This window comes from Dermochelys coriacea, chromosome 14 (genome assembly GCF_009764565.3).
Source record: "Dermochelys coriacea isolate rDerCor1 chromosome 14, rDerCor1.pri.v4, whole genome shotgun sequence".
NCBI lineage: Eukaryota > Metazoa > Chordata > Testudines > Dermochelyidae > Dermochelys > Dermochelys coriacea.
The window spans coordinates 14,907,017-14,924,998 of record NC_050081.1 but is presented as its reverse complement, the minus strand read 5'-3'; the positions used below and the strand labels follow the sequence as shown (position 1 = coordinate 14,924,998).

The window sequence follows — 17,982 nt, the reverse complement described above, 5'->3', positions numbered from 1 at the left end:
TTTCTGTGTTTGTTCTATCACTGTAGTCCCCATTTCCCCATTATTTGTCTGTATAATCTCTGTCTGGTTCTGTGATTGTTTCTGTCTGCTGTATAATTAAGTTTGCTGGCTGTAAACTAATTAAGGTGGTGGGATATAATTGGTTAAATAATCATGTTACAATATGTTAGGATTGGTTAGTTAAATTTCAGTAAAATGATTAAGATATAGCTAAGCAGAACTCAAGTTTTACTATATAGTCTGCAGTCAATCAGGGTGTGTGTAGGGGAAATGGGAACAGGGAATGGGGGTGAGGAAATTGGAATCATGTTTGGCTAAGGGCAGGAATGGGAACAGGGACACAGGTGTAAGGCTCTGTGGTGTCAGAGCTGGGAAGGGGGACACTGAGGAAGGAAACTGGAATCATGCTTGCTGGAAGTTCATCCCAATAAACATCGAATTGTTTGCACCTTTGGACTTTGGGTATTGTTGCTCTCTGTTCATGCGAGAAGGACCAGGGAAGTAAATGGGTGAAGGAATAAGCCCCCTGGTTCAATGGCTCTCAGCACTCCCACTATACAAATTGTTCCAGTGCCCCGTAGGTAAGTTGTTCCAATAGTTCATTACCGTTATTGTTAAAAATGTGCACCTTATTTCCAGTGGTAATGTGTGTAGCTGCAGCTTCCAGCTGCTGGATCACATAACTCCTTTATCTGCTAGGTTAAAGAGCCCTTTCATTTCAGTTATCTTGCACTCCCACACATGGGAGTGTTCTTTTTTTTTTTTTTTTAAAACAACAAACCAGCCAACCATGTGGCCCTTCTCTAGTCCCTTTCATTTAAATATCTCCATGCACTTCCCAGACACTAATTAAGCTTCACAGTCACTAAATAAAATGTCATTGTCCCCAGCTTACAGAAGTGGACACTGAGGCACAGAACAGTCGAGTGACTTTCTCAGTCACTGAGAGTACGTCACCACAGCAGCTGGCCCACACTGCAGGACTCAGGGTGTGGGGCTATAAAATAGCAGTGTAGATGTTTGGGCTGGAGTCTGGGCTCTGAGACCATGTGAGGGGGGAGGGTCTCAGAGCCTGGGCTCCAACCCAAATGTGAATATCAACATTGCTACTTTATAACCTGAGCCACTTGAGCCTGCGTCAGCTGACCTGGGCTCTGAAATCAATGCTGCAGGGTTTTTTTTTATCGCAGTGTAGACATATGAGCTGGGAATGATAGTCAGGAGTCCTAGGTCCCATGTTCTACTGTATCCATAGATGTACTTCTCTGTATCTAGGCAAATACTCTTCTGCTTGAGCAGTTCCTTTCTGTGGATCAATCTGCCTGCATGGCTCTTTCCTTGCTTCCTAGCTTGGAGGGCCTGTGGGGACAGCATACTCTATTGCTGAGTGATAATAGTGAGGGAATAGTACAAGAACTCCTAATGTTGAGTCTTTGTTAGCTAGGAGAAAGATGGTCACAATAACAAGACCAGAGACACTAAGATCAGCATGAACAGTCATAGCTGGGGTTTTTCCCAGTAGCGTCACATAGAGGTTGGCTACTACAAGTCTATCTTTTTGAGGTATTGGCAGCCCACCAAAAAGACACAAGGGATCAGACCTAGGGGAACATGAGGAAATGCAGGACCCCAACCCAGGTGTGGACTGTTCTCTAGCACAGTTGAGCAGGTGCAGAGACCATATGTCCCTTTGGAAAGCCTGAAGGACCACAAACAGGCTACTTTGGAGAGGGCAAGGGACAACCCTCCTCATTCAGCTGAGATACTCAAATTCATTGGTCTGAAAGACTTTCAGGGAAGAACTATTTTTCAGGACAAATTCAGTTTTGGACTAAATGAGCTCATCTCCCATTGCAATCAACAGTGACTGGCTTATGGCATGGCTGAATTTGGGCCATTCTCTTGACATGGCAAAAACTGCTTGTAGAAGATGATAGTTCATCATGTCATTACTATATTTTTAAAGACATGAAATCTTGTTAATTTCTTATAGAATATTCCAGTGGGTGGTAGGTGGTGACCAATCCAAAGACTTACAAAGTGAATGGATTTTATGGGCCTATCAATTCTGGGTCAGTGATCATTCTATCGCAAAGCCAGACTGTGTCAAATGCTCCATACTTACCTGATCTATTTGGATATGAGGTCACTCATGCTTCCCCATGCTAATGAGGAAGCAGTTACATGGCAATACCGAAGGACAGTCCCTGACAGTTGCCACGCAGACAGCCTGGCGCCCCTTCCAATGCCAAGTCACTGATTGGTTTTTGTTCTCCCTGGCCCTTTAGCAGCTCCCCCTGAGGACTCCCTTCCAGTAGGCAGCTCTTCATAGGACAGCTAAGTCTTCTGGATGACCTCATAATCCAAACTCAAGCTTCAATGAATATTCCAATTATGATGCCATCAGACAGCGTGTTCCACTGGAGAGGCTGAATTTACTCTGCCATTTCCTTGGAAGAAAGGTGCTGGAATGAACCTCAGAGGAGCTGCACAGGGCGTGGAGATACTAGACTAGCAGCAGGCACAGAAATATGGCAGCGTTCTTTTCTGATGAGTTCTGCTTCTTTAAAAGCTCTTGGGCAAAGCTCTAGACTGTAACTGGAGGCCAGCTATGTTGCAACATGCAGCCCAACTATACTCCCTCCTTCAGGGTTCAAAAAAGAACTAGATACATTCATGGAGGATAGGTCCATCAATGGGTATTAGCCAGGATGGGCAGGGATGTGTCCCTAACCACTGTTTGCCAGAATCAGGGAATGGGCGACAGGATGGATCACTTGATGATTACCTGTTCTGTTCATTCCCTCTGAAGCACTTGGCATTGGCCATTGTCGGAAGACAGGATACGGGGCTAGATGAATCTTTGGTCTGACTCAGTATGGCTGCTCTTATGTTCTCCCTCCCCTACTGCACTGGATCCGAACACTCCTGAATGTTAGAAAACTTCAGAGCCTATGCCAATGCAGAAATAGTAAGAGCTGTATAGATGTAGTAGTAAGAGTGGGCTTTTTCACATAGGTTCACTTTCATCTCGTGGTTAAAAAGTAGCTCACAATAGATCTTGTAACATGACTTCTGTGGGGAGCAAAGAAATGGCTTGAAAACAGAGAGAGAAATAGTTGGAATAGCTCAAGTTTGAGAATAGTTAATATCACAAGGGACAGATTTCTTCCCCAGATTCCACCAAGTTGTGGTCTCCACAGCAACCCACCTAGTGACAATGTATTTTCAGTCTGATGCAGCAGTATTAAACAGTTAGTTGTGGAAAACCATCTACCTGGCTGACAAAGATTCTGAACTATTTTTTTGATACTGTACTCACACAAGTAAGAATCTGTAAATGCTTTGACAGTTTTATAGGTGCAGGTTAAGAGGGTGAAAGCTGAGCAATTGAGGTGGTTATAAATGGATTTCCTATTTTGAAATACTTGCTTAGTTGTTAATGCGAATGAATGTACGGAGACAGGGTGGGTGAGGTAATATCTTTTATTGGGCCAACTTCTGTTGGTGAGACGCAAGCTTTAGAGCATACACAGAGCTCTTCTGCAGGTAGCTCGAAAGCTTGTCTCTCTCACCAATAGAAGTTGGTCCAATAAAAGATATTACCTCACACATCCTGGGAGCAACACAGCAACACTGCATACAATGAACGTACATGCAAACACAATCCAACTTCCTATTCTGCCAAAGCAGTTGGCATTTTGAACCTGAAACTATTGCTAGCTGTGCTCTGTCATCTTCTGAGACAGGTCAGGGGCTTGCGAAAAACTTTTGAGTTCAGTTCGCCAACAGCTCCTGGACCATAATCGAAATAATTTAAAGACATCTAGTTTTTAAAGAGATCTTCATAACCAGAACCCCAACATAGATGACCTGATAGATGCTGCTAATGTTACGGTGATTAGACACTGTTAGCTAAGTGTTCAAAACTCCAGCAGTCCTCCTCCTACTAAGGCTCCAAACATGCACCAGTGGAGGCAAACTCTGGGGGAGTCCCTACTGTGGTCAAGGCTTTGCCAGCTGCAGGAACAGAGTTGGTGGCAGATTTCACACATGCTCAGAAATAGACCTTAAGAAGGAATATAATTTTGTGGTTAGAGCAAGAGCCTAACAGTTCCTTGTTCCTAGTTTCTTTTCCCAGCATTGCTGATTCCTTGTGTGATCTTGAGCAAATCACTTCTCTGTTCTGGTACTGATGGGAGGCTTATTTTACATTTAGTACTTTGAGATCCCAGCACAAGGATGACCATAGACGGAAGTTTTAGGATGGCCCCGAACTCCCACATGCTGATCTCCTGAAGCAGAAGCCATGAAAGGAAAAAAGGGGATAGTGACCTTGCTCTTGGAGGTAGGCTGTCACCAGAGCAGAGGTATTAGTGCTAAGCAGAGAGCCAGAGCAGCATCTGGTATAGATGTAGGAGGCCACAACAGCTTGGCTCCAAAAATTCAGACATTTCTTTCCTGAGGGGCAGTTTCTGCTTGGAAACCTCACACACACACACACACACACACACACACACACTCTCTCTCTCTCTCTCTCTCTCTCTCTCTCTGGCTTTCAGGCTCACTATAGGCAGACTGAATTTTTAAAACTTATTTAGTTCCTTCCCTGCTCTCTCCCCCACTCAGATTGTCCATCTGTTGGTGCTTCTGTGTTTCAAGCCTTTCTGAAAATCAATCCAGGAAACAAATTGAATCTCTGCTAATCCATGAATCCTGCTTAAGAGACAAATCAGGAAAATGCTGGGTGCATTATGACTGGGGTAATGTAATAACTATTTAAAATACCTTCGAGAAGTAATGAAGACCATTTTTACTGTTAAACACTGATGTGCAATCTCTTTCCAAATGGACACTTGCAGATCACCACTTTTATGGGGGGGAAGAAAGTGTTTTCTGTCTTTTGTGCTTCATGATGTACAGAGGTCTAAGAGGTGGTGGTGGTTGAGGGTTTTTTGGTCATTCTTCCCCTTTGCTTTTTACCGTATAACCTCTACAGCTGTGTATTGTGAGTTTACACCAAAGCATCCTTCCTTCCAAGTGTGTGTGAGGCTGTGGAGTAAAACAGGTGTTCAGAAAGTTCTGTGAAAAGACAACAGCCCAGTTGAAAAGTCCAATACAAACAAAACAGCAGGACACAAGACGTTAGTTTAAACTTCCAACCCATTTCAGAATCTTTATTGGAAAAAAAAATAATCACAGCATCTGAATCATTATTCAAACACATTTAATAAACAAAGAGAAACAGTAGCAAAGGGCACTGACATGTGACAAACTGTACAAAACCTCTGGGTTTGCAGGCAAAACCTGAGGGTGAGGAGCCCATGGCCAAGCTGCAGAGGTCTGAGGAGCTGTGCCCCCACCCCTGTGGCTAACTCCCCCACTTCCCCTCGGACCACTCAGTCACCCCTGAGAAGATTTGATTTAAAAATGTGCAGAAACAAAGACACTTTCAGAGAAGGTTAATTCCAGTCTCCCCATAATGGAACAATTTAGGCCACTGGGAAATTAGATAAAACTCACTATCAGTTCCCAGTGCTAATGCTTTAAGTGAACCTTCCCAAGAGATACAAAACCCCACAGCTATCTATCAGACTTCCTACCACTGCTTCCCCACTCACCAAAATATACTGCCCTCTAGGGTCAACAGGAGTGATTCAATGCGATTCTTCCCCCACCCCCCAGGCCAGTTTTAGTTTGAGGAGATAGTTGCAACTGAGCTAAAGGAATTGGAATGAAAAATCCTATCTCCAGCAGTGCAGTGATGCAACTAGTTTGGAATGTGGAGACCAAGTGAGACCAGTTCTTCAGACTGTCATAGGGCTAAAGGTGACCTATCACAGACACTAAAGAGGAGAAACTCCCAGCTAGGTGATCTGGGAAAGCATCCTGCTCTAGCTGGACTGCAAGTCCTTGTACCTACAGGAGTCCACAACCTCCCAGAAGACTAGAACAGTCCCTTTGTATCACCAAAGAACTTGAGATCCAGTAAGGATGCAAATGACAGGAATCATTTTCTACAAGATAACTCATTCCATTGGATTTTAAGAAGAAAAGGCAATTGGGTTCCAGTGGGGCATTAAATCCACTGACAAGTTCTAACAATTCTCATTGGAGAGGGAAGTTGGGGAGAGAACAGGATTTAACGTTTATAGTCTGTTCCCCAGGTATCTGGCAGAAATGTTCAGTCCATTGCAACTTATACAGGACACACTGAACTGGTCTTGGCCTGTTGTAACTACCAGGTTCTTCTTCCCACTTGTTTTACTGGAGCCGTTCTGGTGTGGAGAAGGTAGGGCGGTAATATTTTTCAAACCGCTATTCTGACAGCAGGCACTCCTCAAATGGGCTTCACGAGGCATGGTGTTTTTGATGACACCCCCCCCCCCAAAAAAAAGCAATGAGGTATCATTCTGTCAACTCCCACTGTACTGGATAAAACGTCACCCTCCAAGCAAACCTAGCACTGCTTCGTGCCCACCAGCTTGAACAGCAAGTCAATTGGGCTTGTATTGACTGTCTGACAGGGCAGCTAATTTACTCCTGCTATCGTTAGATCTTTCTTGACTAATTCCCAACTTCCCCTTTTCCCTGGGGGGAAAGATAGATGGTGGTGTGAAGGCTAGTGTGATATGTGGCTTTTATGCTGCTAAACTGCATAATGCATTTTTTTATTTCTTAGCTGTGACCACAAACTGACAATGGCTGGGGCTACAAGATACCCATAGATAAGAGCTATATGTACACATCACAGTGTTATTTGGGCCCAGCCAAGGCATCCAGTCCAACACTGACACCATTTCATCATGTGACAGACCGGGAAAATGGGGGGAGTAGGAAAGATGGATTATTGAATATGGTGCCACACCAACTGCATTTCAACAGTCCAAAACTGATACAATGTGAGTTCAAAGACATTTGGCACAGTCTGTTACCAAGACTAGGTACTACAGATAATCAACCCTCCTTCCTGAGAAAGAGGTGAAGACCCCACCAGAGGAGGGACACTGACAGCAGTGTGGGGAAAAGCTGGACTGGAGAGCATGGAGGGGTATCCCTCTGAATTTCTTTACTGCACCTTGTTCATTGAAAAGGTCATCCATACCCTCAAAAGCCACGGCTTGCTGCCCTCTGCCCCAAATCAACAAGACGACAAGATGGGAAACTTCCCTATGCACAAAACACTGACAAGACCACAGTGAGCCCAATTCCTTCAGGGAGAATCCCACACGCAACAATCCAAACAAGGAATTCTGTGCTCATGGGCCTAATCCAGGAACTTCCACTATGGCCTTGCCAATGCCAGTGAATTCCAGTGTACCTGGAACTTTGGTTCAACAGCAATTTGGGACTCTACTCAACAGCCCAGGTGCCAGATCACTGGGCTACAAAGGACAAAGCGAGGTCGAAGGGAAAAACATGCAGCAAACTCCTACAAAATTCCATTTACCAGATAGGAGGGACATGTCACTGCTTAGGGATGGCACCGATTCATTGAGGGGACCAGTGAGTCCAGTTTGGCTAAGATTAGAATTAAAGAGAGGCACAAACAAACATTTGCACATCCATTCAAGGCATTCCAAAAAAATTCACAAAAGTCGACACGTCACTTTGGACAAGAAACATTACAACACTTTGGCAACTTTCACCAAGCCCCCCCAAAGTCTCTGCAATGCCCCTTGGTACTTTGGGCTGACCTACTGAAGGTGGAAAAATGAGCGGGCTGCAGATGTGGAATCGCCATATGTAAATAGGGGCTCTCCTCCCCAAACTATCTGGATTTAAAACAAACCTACCTGCTTGCTACAGTACAAAATAAAGCCTCCCCTAACTCCTCCTGCTGGGAAAAGACAGCAGGAGATCAAGGGAGTCCATGCTGCTGGAGACAAACAAGGCAAAGCTGAACGTGACAGCAACAAGTCCCTAACCTGGGTAAATCAAGTAATATCATGCCAGGCTAAGATAGAGCTGTGGCAAGGGACTGGAGGGGAAGTGGGACAGGATCCCTGTCACCACTCTCATCCAACCTGGAGAGAATAAAGGACAGAACCATTTACTGTGTCACTAGCAAGGGCCAATGTAGATTTTTAAATATGCACGAAGAGCACTGGGCTTTGGGATATGCCAAGAGCCCATATATAATAGTGCTAGCAGTAGACCCCTCCCAAGGCCCACATTAGACAGAAACACAATTCCTCCCCACTAGGCTTATTTTGTATCTAACTCAGCTCTCAGGAACCTGACAAGTAACAAATACAAAGCAAGAATGAAAAAAGTTTCAGTATAAAAAAAAAAAGACAAAAGTTCTTGTTTTTGTCCCTCACTTCTAAACCCTTTTCACCTGATTTGTGTGGGGCCAACTGGTGGGGAGGAATGCTGCAGGATATCTCCAAGTTTTCTACTTGATAAACCTGGGTGCACAAAATGGCACAGCTCGAATATAAATCCTCTTTCACCCACTTCACCCCAGGGGAGGTTGGGCGGATTACACGGGCTCATGGACCTGAGCAACCCTCCCAAAGGCTCTGACTGGGAATCTGGCCCAGCCATTGTGGGAAAAATTCCATACAGCGCCGGCCAAGAAAACAAAAACAAACATTTGAAAAAGGGACTATCCAACTGGAAGAGTCTCTTCTTTCCTTTGTTTCCTGGGATTAGGGGGAAGCCTTTGGTTTTGACCAGAATTATTCTCTGTTGGCAGGACAGGCTCAGCTTTGCTTTGCGTTAGCTTGGTTACTGTACAAGAGCAAGGCTGAACTGTGAAGAAACGCTCTGCCCAGCTAGATTGCCCTTTTGACATCTTGGAGTATAACTGAATCAGCCACGTGGATCACATCCGGGATCCTCGCTCCTGAAGAATCTGAAAAGAGAAGGACTGGTGTAATAAAGGTTGAACTTGGAAAAATTTGGATATTAGTTCTCATGTTTTGAAAAATGGTATTTGTATCAATAGGGGAAGGAAAAATTGATGGAGAAGGGGAATGTACAAAGAATCATCCAGAGTGGCTGCTGGTTTTTACATAACTTTTATGAATGACTGATTTCCTTGGAAAAATCAGGCCTGTGATAAAAACACTTGGCTTTTGGTCACAGCAAGGCATAAAATTCTGCTGCACCTTGACAAAATCTTGTATTGTTTGAGGCGGTGTGATCTGTGCATGTTTAAAATGTATAGTCTTGGTCCACAATGCAATTCTTTCAATTTTTCTACCCAGATACCTCACCCACTCAAATTCAACAGCATGAACTGTAGAAAGATTTTAAAAAAGTATATATTGTACTTCACAAATGTTAAGACTCTAATCCTAGTCACCTCTGTGAGGTAAGCATTATAACCATTTTACAGCTGGGAAAACAGAGGCACAGATTTTAAATGACCTGCCACACAGTGTGTATGGCAGAGCTCAGAGTGGAGTCACTAGTTCCAAGGTCTGTACTCAAGACCACTATAACCTATAAGCCTCCCTCAGAACCTTTAGAGAAAATGGAGATAAGAGATGATAAAGCCTCTTCTAGAGACGGGTCAGTTACATGCAGGAAGTTCAGAAGGATAGTTGCATATTTTTCAGATCCTGATCAAAGGTTGATCAAAGTAAAACAACCAACCTCCACTCCCTGCAATGGCTGTCAGCTAGGAAATGTGATCTGCTTCAATCTTCCTAGTTCTGCTAACCCTTTCTTCCCTCCTTTTTACACATTAAAAAAAAAACCCCAAAGTTCATCCATTTTTCCCATATATCTATGGCTCAAGGTGAAATGTACAAAGAGCTTTGGATCTGGATAGATTTGCTGTAATGTCATCTAGTAAAACAGCAAATCTCATTGGAGAATGTGGGGGCGGAGGGAAAAGTGGAAGAGAATAAGCGTGTGCAATGAATTACTATCATCAACCTCATGGCATCATTAGAGCACAGAGGAATTATTTTTTTTCCTGTGTACGGGGGGCATTTAAAGACAACTCTCTTAACTAGGCTCCTCACCTTTGCCTTCTCACTAGGTTCGATGACAATGCCATTGGTAGAATTATTGAGCTCCCTTGAGACGACACAGAGGAATTCTGCCTGGTCCTCATTTCCATAGTTATAGGAAGATCCAATGCTGATTAACTGAAGAACAGGAAAATAACCAAGAGAGGATGTAAGGATTAATGCAGCAATAGCCAATGGATTTTGCTTTGTCCTTGTTATCACCTTGTGAGCGGCTGGTTAAACCCAGTCAGAACTAAAGTTTCAACAGGACAAATCTCTGGGGTATTAACTTGTGTGATAAGCTTTCCCATCAAATAGTATGCATATTCTTGGTCCATGACTGGAAGTGCTACAGAGCCCCCTGGTGGTGGCTGAACTTGGAGAAAATTGACTGAAGAGGTAACATGGAAAGCTGTGATCAATTTTCCAATTCATGAAAAAATTGAAAATATTGATCACATTTTGCAATACAAAATGTTAACCCTTAGCCAAATACTTCAGAGAATGGATATGCCAGGCAACGTAGGCTCTCCAGAAGGAGTCACTCCGTCCAGACAATACACCTATTTAACGAAATTCTAGGAATACAGCTTCTGACTTTTAATGCAGAAACAAAGGACAGGCAATTTATTTGTCACAAAGGTAGAACAGCATATTCCAACAACTAAAGGACACCTGGCAAACGTGCGCAATTCCTTTATAATTATTACATTAAAGTGACAACCTGGAGTAAACCGCATAGCAGTAATTTGTATTTCTCAGCCCTGCTCTTCAGACCAGCCTTGGATTTCACATCCTGAAGAAAAACAGTATGAATCTTATGTGTATTTTAATGGATACACTAGTTCTGCACAAAGGATTTTAGAAAAGAGAACCTCAGCCTTATAACAAGGGATAGATGCGGATCACTGTTACCTTAATATAATAATCATATTCATCATTCTGCGGGTCTGAAGGAGGATTAGCCAAGCTATAATAATGGAAATGGCTTGTACAATGAATGGTTGCATTGATTCACTACTGAGGACAAAAGACTTGGTTTTAGGATGTCAATGGATTGTGTTTTCCCTTTGTATTTTACCACTTGATTGTCTAAATTGTAATGAACTTAAACAGCTGCACTTCAGACCACAAATCACTGTGGATACATAGAATCCATGTTAACTAGGAAAGATATATAGCTGCTATCTGTCCCCTCAACTACACTGCTATTTATATTCGCCCTAGCTCTCATTAAGCTAGTGGAGTATGCGTATCTGAGCAGAGGAATCACAGCCCTAGGTCATAGTGTAGATATAGACCTAGACAGAACCTGTCAAGGGATGACAGGGGAATTGAATTCCTCACCTTCTCAATCCTTGGTGTTTGTGTTGAGACTGCTAACAGAGAAAATAGTGCCAAATGTGATATGGATGCTTGTCCACTGGAAAATGGACACTGGACCATCACATTTCACATTGTCTGCTAGCTGTGCAATGTGCAGTCACAGCTTTTGGTCACTATTAAAGTGGGCTGGATTTGAACAGATCTAGACGTGAAGGCTGTATCCTATTAGTCCTATGAGCCATTTGGTGTCGTCATATTTCATTGCAAGCCAATGTTGCAGATCTATCTTGGCTACAGTTCAGGAACTGTCATGATATACAGACCAGCTTGGTGGCTTAAGTTCTTTGTACATCCACACAAGAGAACTGTTTGTGATTTCTGATACCAAAGTTGGGGCAGATTTATGCCCTCAGCAACTCCCTTGAAACATGGCCAGCAAACTTGTTGTGTTGTAAATGCAGCACGTTTTGCATCTGCAGGGAAAGGTATTTCTCATGTCACTCAACACGTCTCTGTGAAGGGGTTGTGCTGGTGGGCTCTGAAGAAAGTAGTTTTCACTTCTCCTGGATCCCATTCATTCTCCTTGGATAAAAGCTCCACAGTGGGGCCAGGAAAAGTGGGAGGAGAGAAGAATTTCTCAAGAGGCTGACAAGGATACAATAGATCTCAAGGAAACATTATTTATTTCTTGTTCTGGGTTCAGTAAGCTACTGTTGTTCCCCTACCAGTTATTCCATATAAGGTGGACTGATTCTGGATATAGACTCCCTGCCCCCAACAGGGAGGAGTCGTGAGAGAGGTAGTTAAACAGAAATCTAAACTCATTCCATATGCTGTTCCCACATGGGGATCCCTTTCTTTGGATATAGGAATGGCAATCATTAGCAACAGTACCTGTTCAAATTTCCATCCATCAGACATAGTGGACACCATCTGTGTAAGCTCTTCCTCTTGGCACTGCAGAACTCTGTACACATGTTTCACAGGTCCCTAAAGCACCAAGGGGGGAGGGGGAAAAACAAAAAGCAGGAATTTTAAAATCAGGAGAGGGAGTTGGCTTAGCTGTGTTTGCTTTCAGACAAATACAGCTGAGGCTTTAGCGTCGTCTTGTAGGGAAACCTGATCTCTTTTGTGCCTTGAGGATTATAATAGAAGAGGAAGAGTGAGTTGCATAGACTTTCCCAAGCTAGTCTACATTATATAGTTTAATTTTTTTTCCTGCTGAGGATAGTGAGGATTTTTAGGTGACATTGTCAAAAGCATGTAAATGATAGGAGCCCAAGTTCTCCAGGTGTTGAAAATGTTACTCTTCTAGTATTGAGTCTACAAAATAAAAATAACAGTTCAGCAGCAAAAAGAATTGCAATAAAGAAATGCTGAGAGAAGATGCTGTTCTGAAAAGGCTTATATTTGATGGAAATATTAAAATTGTCTGGGAAGGACAAGAAAAAGCATACCCATAGAGCTCATTTTGTAAATATAATGGGAGAGAAAATCACCCAAGTTTCCTTTCTTAGGGTTGGCTTTAGGGAAAGAGCCACCCACAATACAGTAACGTCCCATATCAAGGAAAGGGAAATAGACTACACTAAGCACTCACACAAACTGTTTATGCAACTTAACATTTTCAGCTAAAATAGTATCACTGCACTTTTATTAATTGCCAATTTAATTAAACATATTAAAGCAACTCCCCTTCTCTAAATGGCCCACATACTCATAAGATCTTCTAGTAGGTCAGGTAGCTATTCTGCTTTTTGGATTCCAAAGTCCCATCTATTGCCTTTGAGTCCTCATTTTCATGCCTTGTTTCAACTGACCCTATTTCCAGCCCCCTTCTATTCAATTGCTCCTGACTTCTACCTGCAAATACTGCAGAGTAGATTTGAGAGCCTGTGCCATAGCCATGAAGGATGCGCGCTCTCGATGATATGTTGGATCCATCAGAAAGCAGGCACACACAACTACTTGAGAGACTAAACACCAAGTCTGCTGCCATATGTCTCGCCCTGCAGTTCATTGTCCCTCTGTCACACCCTTATAAGTGACTGAATCCTGATGACTGAGTTTTTCTACTTAAGTTTTAACATGCATTACTTGAGAGGTTCTGTTCTCATTGTCCCGTATCCGCTCCTTCACCAGACGCACCAGGGATGCAATATTGTAAAACTCTGCTTCTTCCAGTACCCCTACAAAAATCCAAAGTGGAGGAAGGAATTCTGTTAATCAACAGAATAAGGACAATTTTATCAAAAGGATGCAGTGCATGGTATCAATTTGTAGTTAACTTTACATTTGCAATCTAGCCTGCATGTGTACAATAAATGGATGCAGAATAGATAGTGGTATTGATCTAAGTCTGGAAGAAAATGCTGTACTCAGATGATTATAGCCTCCTTATGTGAAAGCATATGCTATCTAACAGAAGCATACTCCCCCTTCTCTAGGATTATAGAAAGCCACCAGCCTGTAATAGGGAAATACTGCTCTTTTATTGGAGGCTTTTGGCAAAATAGGTTTAGCCATCTCAGATCAATCTGTTTCATTATCTCAGCATATTACAAAAAGCCATTAATGTCTCTGGACACACACAACTGCAGTTTTTGAAAAGAGAGAACAGGAGAGATCATTCTTGGAGAATGTCTCCTCTTTCTCAAAAAGTACAATTTGCTGTTCAAAGCCAATGAGTTAAGCATAGCAAGGATAGCCTGCATTACGATCTAGAGGTCTCTGCTTCCAGTATATATCGGCTTCATCTTATTCATGAGTGTCTTAGTGGAAATCTAAAAGAAAACTCAGTATTATTGCAAAATGGAGCTTACGCACAAGGCACCATGTTAATGCATTAGGAAGCCTCCACACCCAGACTAGCTCTAGGCAATGACTTGCAAGTCAAACAATGCCAATGGGGCATTTACAGTTGTTCGCTCTACAATAAATTTTCTTACCTTCTTCTGCCAACTCCTTGTTTATTATGAGTTTTCCATGTCGGAGGTAGTTCAGGATCGGACCAAAATAAGTGGGATCCCTGTCGATGAGATATGCCCCTGTCTCATCCTGTGAAACACACATGGGAGTCAAGTTAGATGCCCCCCCTACACTGGGACTCCTAAAATTACTAACCTCCTGAAGCTGTATTGATGTTAACAAAGATGAGAAAACTTTGCAAAATGTCTGTAGTGTAGACAGGCCCATGTTTGCAATGTTGAGTAGTGTTCAGGGTGGGGAAGGTCTGAATGTACAGTATGGCAAGTGAGCCTGTCTACATTTAATTTTCTTTCTGCAACTTCTGATCCAGCATGAGTACCTGTTAAAGTGAACCAGAGAAGGTGGTGTGTGGGAGCAATAGCATGAAATAGATCATCCTGATCACAGGAATTGGGTTTTCTTTCATGTAAAAAGAAGAGGCAACTCCTTTTTTTTTTTTTTTTTAAAATAACCTTCTGTTTATATGTAAATACCAATCTCAAAACCTTATACTAACTCCTAAACTCCTTTTTATTTATCTGAAAATTACACCAAGGCCAAAGGACGCTTTGGGAATCAGGCAATCTCCACAATGCAAATTAGTGTCGGCTCTAAAATTCAACTACTCTGAAATGGCTCTTGTTCCATAAAACATATCTTTTGAACAAAACTTCCTTGAACGTAGTCCAAATCTCAGCTTATCACTCAAGATACAGATTTAACATTACTCATTTCTCTCTCTAAATCATATTTCCATAGACAGTCCTTTAATCTTTATTTCAAATCTCTATCTTTACGTACCATGCTGGATTCAGCATGTCTGTACGTACCAATTAATCTCTTAGATGTGACTACTGGCACAAATATCTTCTCCTAAAGCACCAAATGCTACTGATGAGGTTTAGAAATAAATAATATTTCTACTGTACTTTACGGACAAATAAGATAGTCCGTGAATATATTACAACTTTAGAACATAATCTTGCAAACTCTATCTCAAGGAAGGCAATTGGGACTACGTGTATGAATATTTGCTGGAGTGGGCCCAATAATTAGGCATAATGTGATAACAGACAGCATTAAACAATTAGTAGGATTCGGGGGAGGATTACAATAAGGTAACATGTTTGTCTTGGTGGTTCCAATATTTATTGATATTGAAATTTTAAAAATATTTTTGACTTTTTATGAACTAAGCCCCAAATCCTATAACTGGATCCATGCAGCAGGCATGAAACCTAGGCACCTTAAGGGACAAATGCTTTTTCCTGCAAGTCAAAAATAAATAAAAATATAGGTCACATTAGCACTTACGCAGCACTGTGACAACAGGGACAAACGTTATTGCCCCTACAAAAACTGCAGTGTTTTTATGTCTTTCTGTGACTTGTTCAATCAGAAAACAAAACAATGCTTCTGAGGAAAATAAATAAAAAATAGAAGACACATACAACCCAGGCTTCACTGAAAATTATTAATGGTTTGCATCTCCTCTGGATATGTTGATTTCTAAACTACGTATCAGACACTTCGTATCAGACACTTCGAGCATCTCCTTATTTTTTCACTTCTTAAAATCAACATTGCAATAATAAGTTAGATCTATGTTGGGCCTTTCCAGTGCACAACATTATAAAATTATCAACAATTAACAGGTGAAAGAAAACACATTTCTTGAACCAAGCTTAACGTATTGACACACAATAACAGCACAGACCTTTTTGAAATACACTTTGATGCAGCAAGCATTCATGATCATTACAAGTAGGGCACAGTCCTGTTTTTAAACACCACAGACTGGTTCAGCTTATTTTGGTCATTGAGCAAATTAGGTGCTACTGAGATTGGGGCAGACTGCTTTCCAGCAGAATGAATGTGTGTCCCCCCTGCCCTCAAAGCCCCTTCTTACTCTGTACTGAGATACTAAGGTAATGGGAGCTATTATAAATACCTTAATAAACAGATTGACAGGCAGGAATTTTAACTCCTGATTAATCTTGTAATTGGGAGGAAGGAGCATTTTTTAATTCTGAATCTAATCTCTCTCTAAAGTGTTTTGTGAGAATTATATAAAGAATATGATAGAAAATAAAGACTGTGGTTCCCAACATAATGAAATCTGTGAATTATTTGTGAAATTCCCAGTAGGGGTGGGAGGTTGAAATCTAAGTTTTCAAAGCCGCAAACCAAAGTAAACAGCATATAATACACGTAGTAAGTAATAAAGCAAACCACAGATGAATATAAAGAAAAGGAGAAATGACAAATATATTCCTAGGCTGAGAAAAGTTACTAAATACTTGATCTAGAGAACAGACAAGTGTTTTATAATTGATGAGGATTTACCTAAACTCATTAGTCCTCATAAATAAGTCATCGTTTAGGTGCAGCCTAAAGGATTTGGGGGCATGTGATACACTTATCTGTGCTGAGTGTACGAGGATGTGGGAAACAAAGCTGGTAGTTAGCTTTGTGATGTGGGTATAGCTGCAGTAGAATAGTATAGGGGACGGTAATAGGTTGTGTCTATGTCTGTCTCCTTTTATGACAACAGATGTAGCAGAGGAAAGATTTATACTCATAGCAGATAATCTGGATGAGAGGGGTACGGTTGGTGTTCATGCTGGGTGAATAAATGCCCACAGCTTCAACCCCCTCAAATTGTCTGATTAGAGCTAGATCCCCTCCCACCAGCAGAAGTAGCACAAAGCCTAGACTGGTGTGTGTGCGTGAGAGGAGGCTGCTGTGCATGGAAGGGGCATTAGAGGTGCAGAGAGACGCTACCCCCCACTGTCTGGGCGTGCTGGTGGTTATGGCTCACACGAGTTAAGTGTGGTTTTGTCCTGCTATTTCCTGGCGGAAGGGGAGGCACTGACCGCTCTGGAGCTGTAGCGGGGGGCAGATGAGTCGGTTCGGGGGAGGGATGAAGCTTCCGTGAGGGTGCGATGGGGAGTGCGGTCTCCACAGGAATTTGCACGGCGCCGGGGGTTTCTACGGCGCCCGTTGCCCGCCCCGCGCAGCCCCTCACCTTGTCCGAGCCCAGCTCGGGCCCGTCCTGGCAGCAGAGGCGGCACAGGAAGGACTTGGGCTCCCGACACAGGGTCTGCCGGGTGCTCACGAAGTATGTGCCGCCCACGTTGAGCCGGACCCACTTAGAGCCGGAGCCAGGCTTGTCCGGGGCGGGCGGCTCGGAGCTACGCGGGGACAGCCCCCCGGCGGAACAGGCAGGCCCGGTCAGGCGGGGGCTCGGCGGCCCGGGAGGAACCGGGATGCCCCCCAGCACCGGGCTGGGCGTACGGCCCCGGGCAGGCCCATCCCCCGCCGCCATCAGCTCTGCCATCCTGGACCGTGACTTCCTGGGGAGTCCCAGGTGAGGGCGGCCACCCTCGCTCAGCGCTGCGGGGAGAGTTGGGTCCGGCACCCGGCCGCCATCGCTTCCCTCACAACTGTCCCCGCCCCCGCCCAGGAAGAGCCGGACTTGACTTCCGGGTCACCAGCGGCCTCCCAGTCGCACCAAATTCCTCACGCGTCGCACGCAAACCAACAGCTGTTCTGTGCTGAGGGGGGATTCCCCAGGCGCAAGGCGGTAAAGAAAAACACAGGAATACAAGCTACTAGGCAGCCTATGACGAACCGTGGAATATTACTTCCGGAGCAACCGGAAATGAGTGGGTGGGACATGTCCCTGGAAAACTCGGAATTTTGGAGGCTGGCGGTTGAA

General features: G+C 43.3%; 1 protein-coding gene across 2 annotated transcripts; it reads right to left on the bottom strand.

Annotated features, from left to right (window-relative positions):
- Nucleotides 1–5,145: 5,145 nt before the first annotated feature.
- KCTD2 (potassium channel tetramerization domain containing 2) lies at nt 5,146–17,924 on the bottom strand. 2 transcript variants are annotated; one of them, XM_038371125.2, is made up of 6 exons: nt 17,290–17,924; nt 14,243–14,351; nt 13,392–13,483; nt 12,189–12,284; nt 9,981–10,106; nt 5,146–8,860 (listed from the first exon to the last, which is right to left on the bottom strand). In XM_038371125.2, the coding sequence occupies exons 1-6, from the start codon at nt 17,599–17,601 to the stop codon at nt 8,831–8,833; spliced, it is 765 nt and encodes a 254-aa protein (XP_038227053.1). In that variant the 5' UTR covers nt 17,602–17,924; the 3' UTR covers nt 5,146–8,830. The 2 variants fall into 2 exon arrangements, 1 of the variants encoding a protein (XP_038227053.1); XR_006275758.1 differs by having other exon boundaries at nt 8,837–8,860; nt 9,981–10,125; nt 17,290–17,903.
- Between the last annotated feature and the right edge of the window lie 58 nt (nt 17,925–17,982).

What these genes read in the sequence shown, in the direction of transcription:
- KCTD2 (XM_038371125.2), bottom strand. Translation starts at nt 17,601, where the DNA reads ATGGCAGAGCTGATGGCGGCGGGGGATGGGCCTGCCCGGGGCCGTACG. An exon ending in CAAGGAGTTGGCAGAAGAAG is followed by an intron (nt 13,484 to 14,242) that starts GTAAGAAAATTT and finishes GGATTTTTGTAG; the next exon opens with GGGTACTGGAAGAAGCAGAG. An exon ending in AACCTAGTGAGAAGGCAAAG is followed by an intron (nt 8,861 to 9,980) that starts GTGAGGAGCCTA and finishes TTCTCTTTTCAG; the next exon opens with ATTCTTCAGGAGCGAGGATC.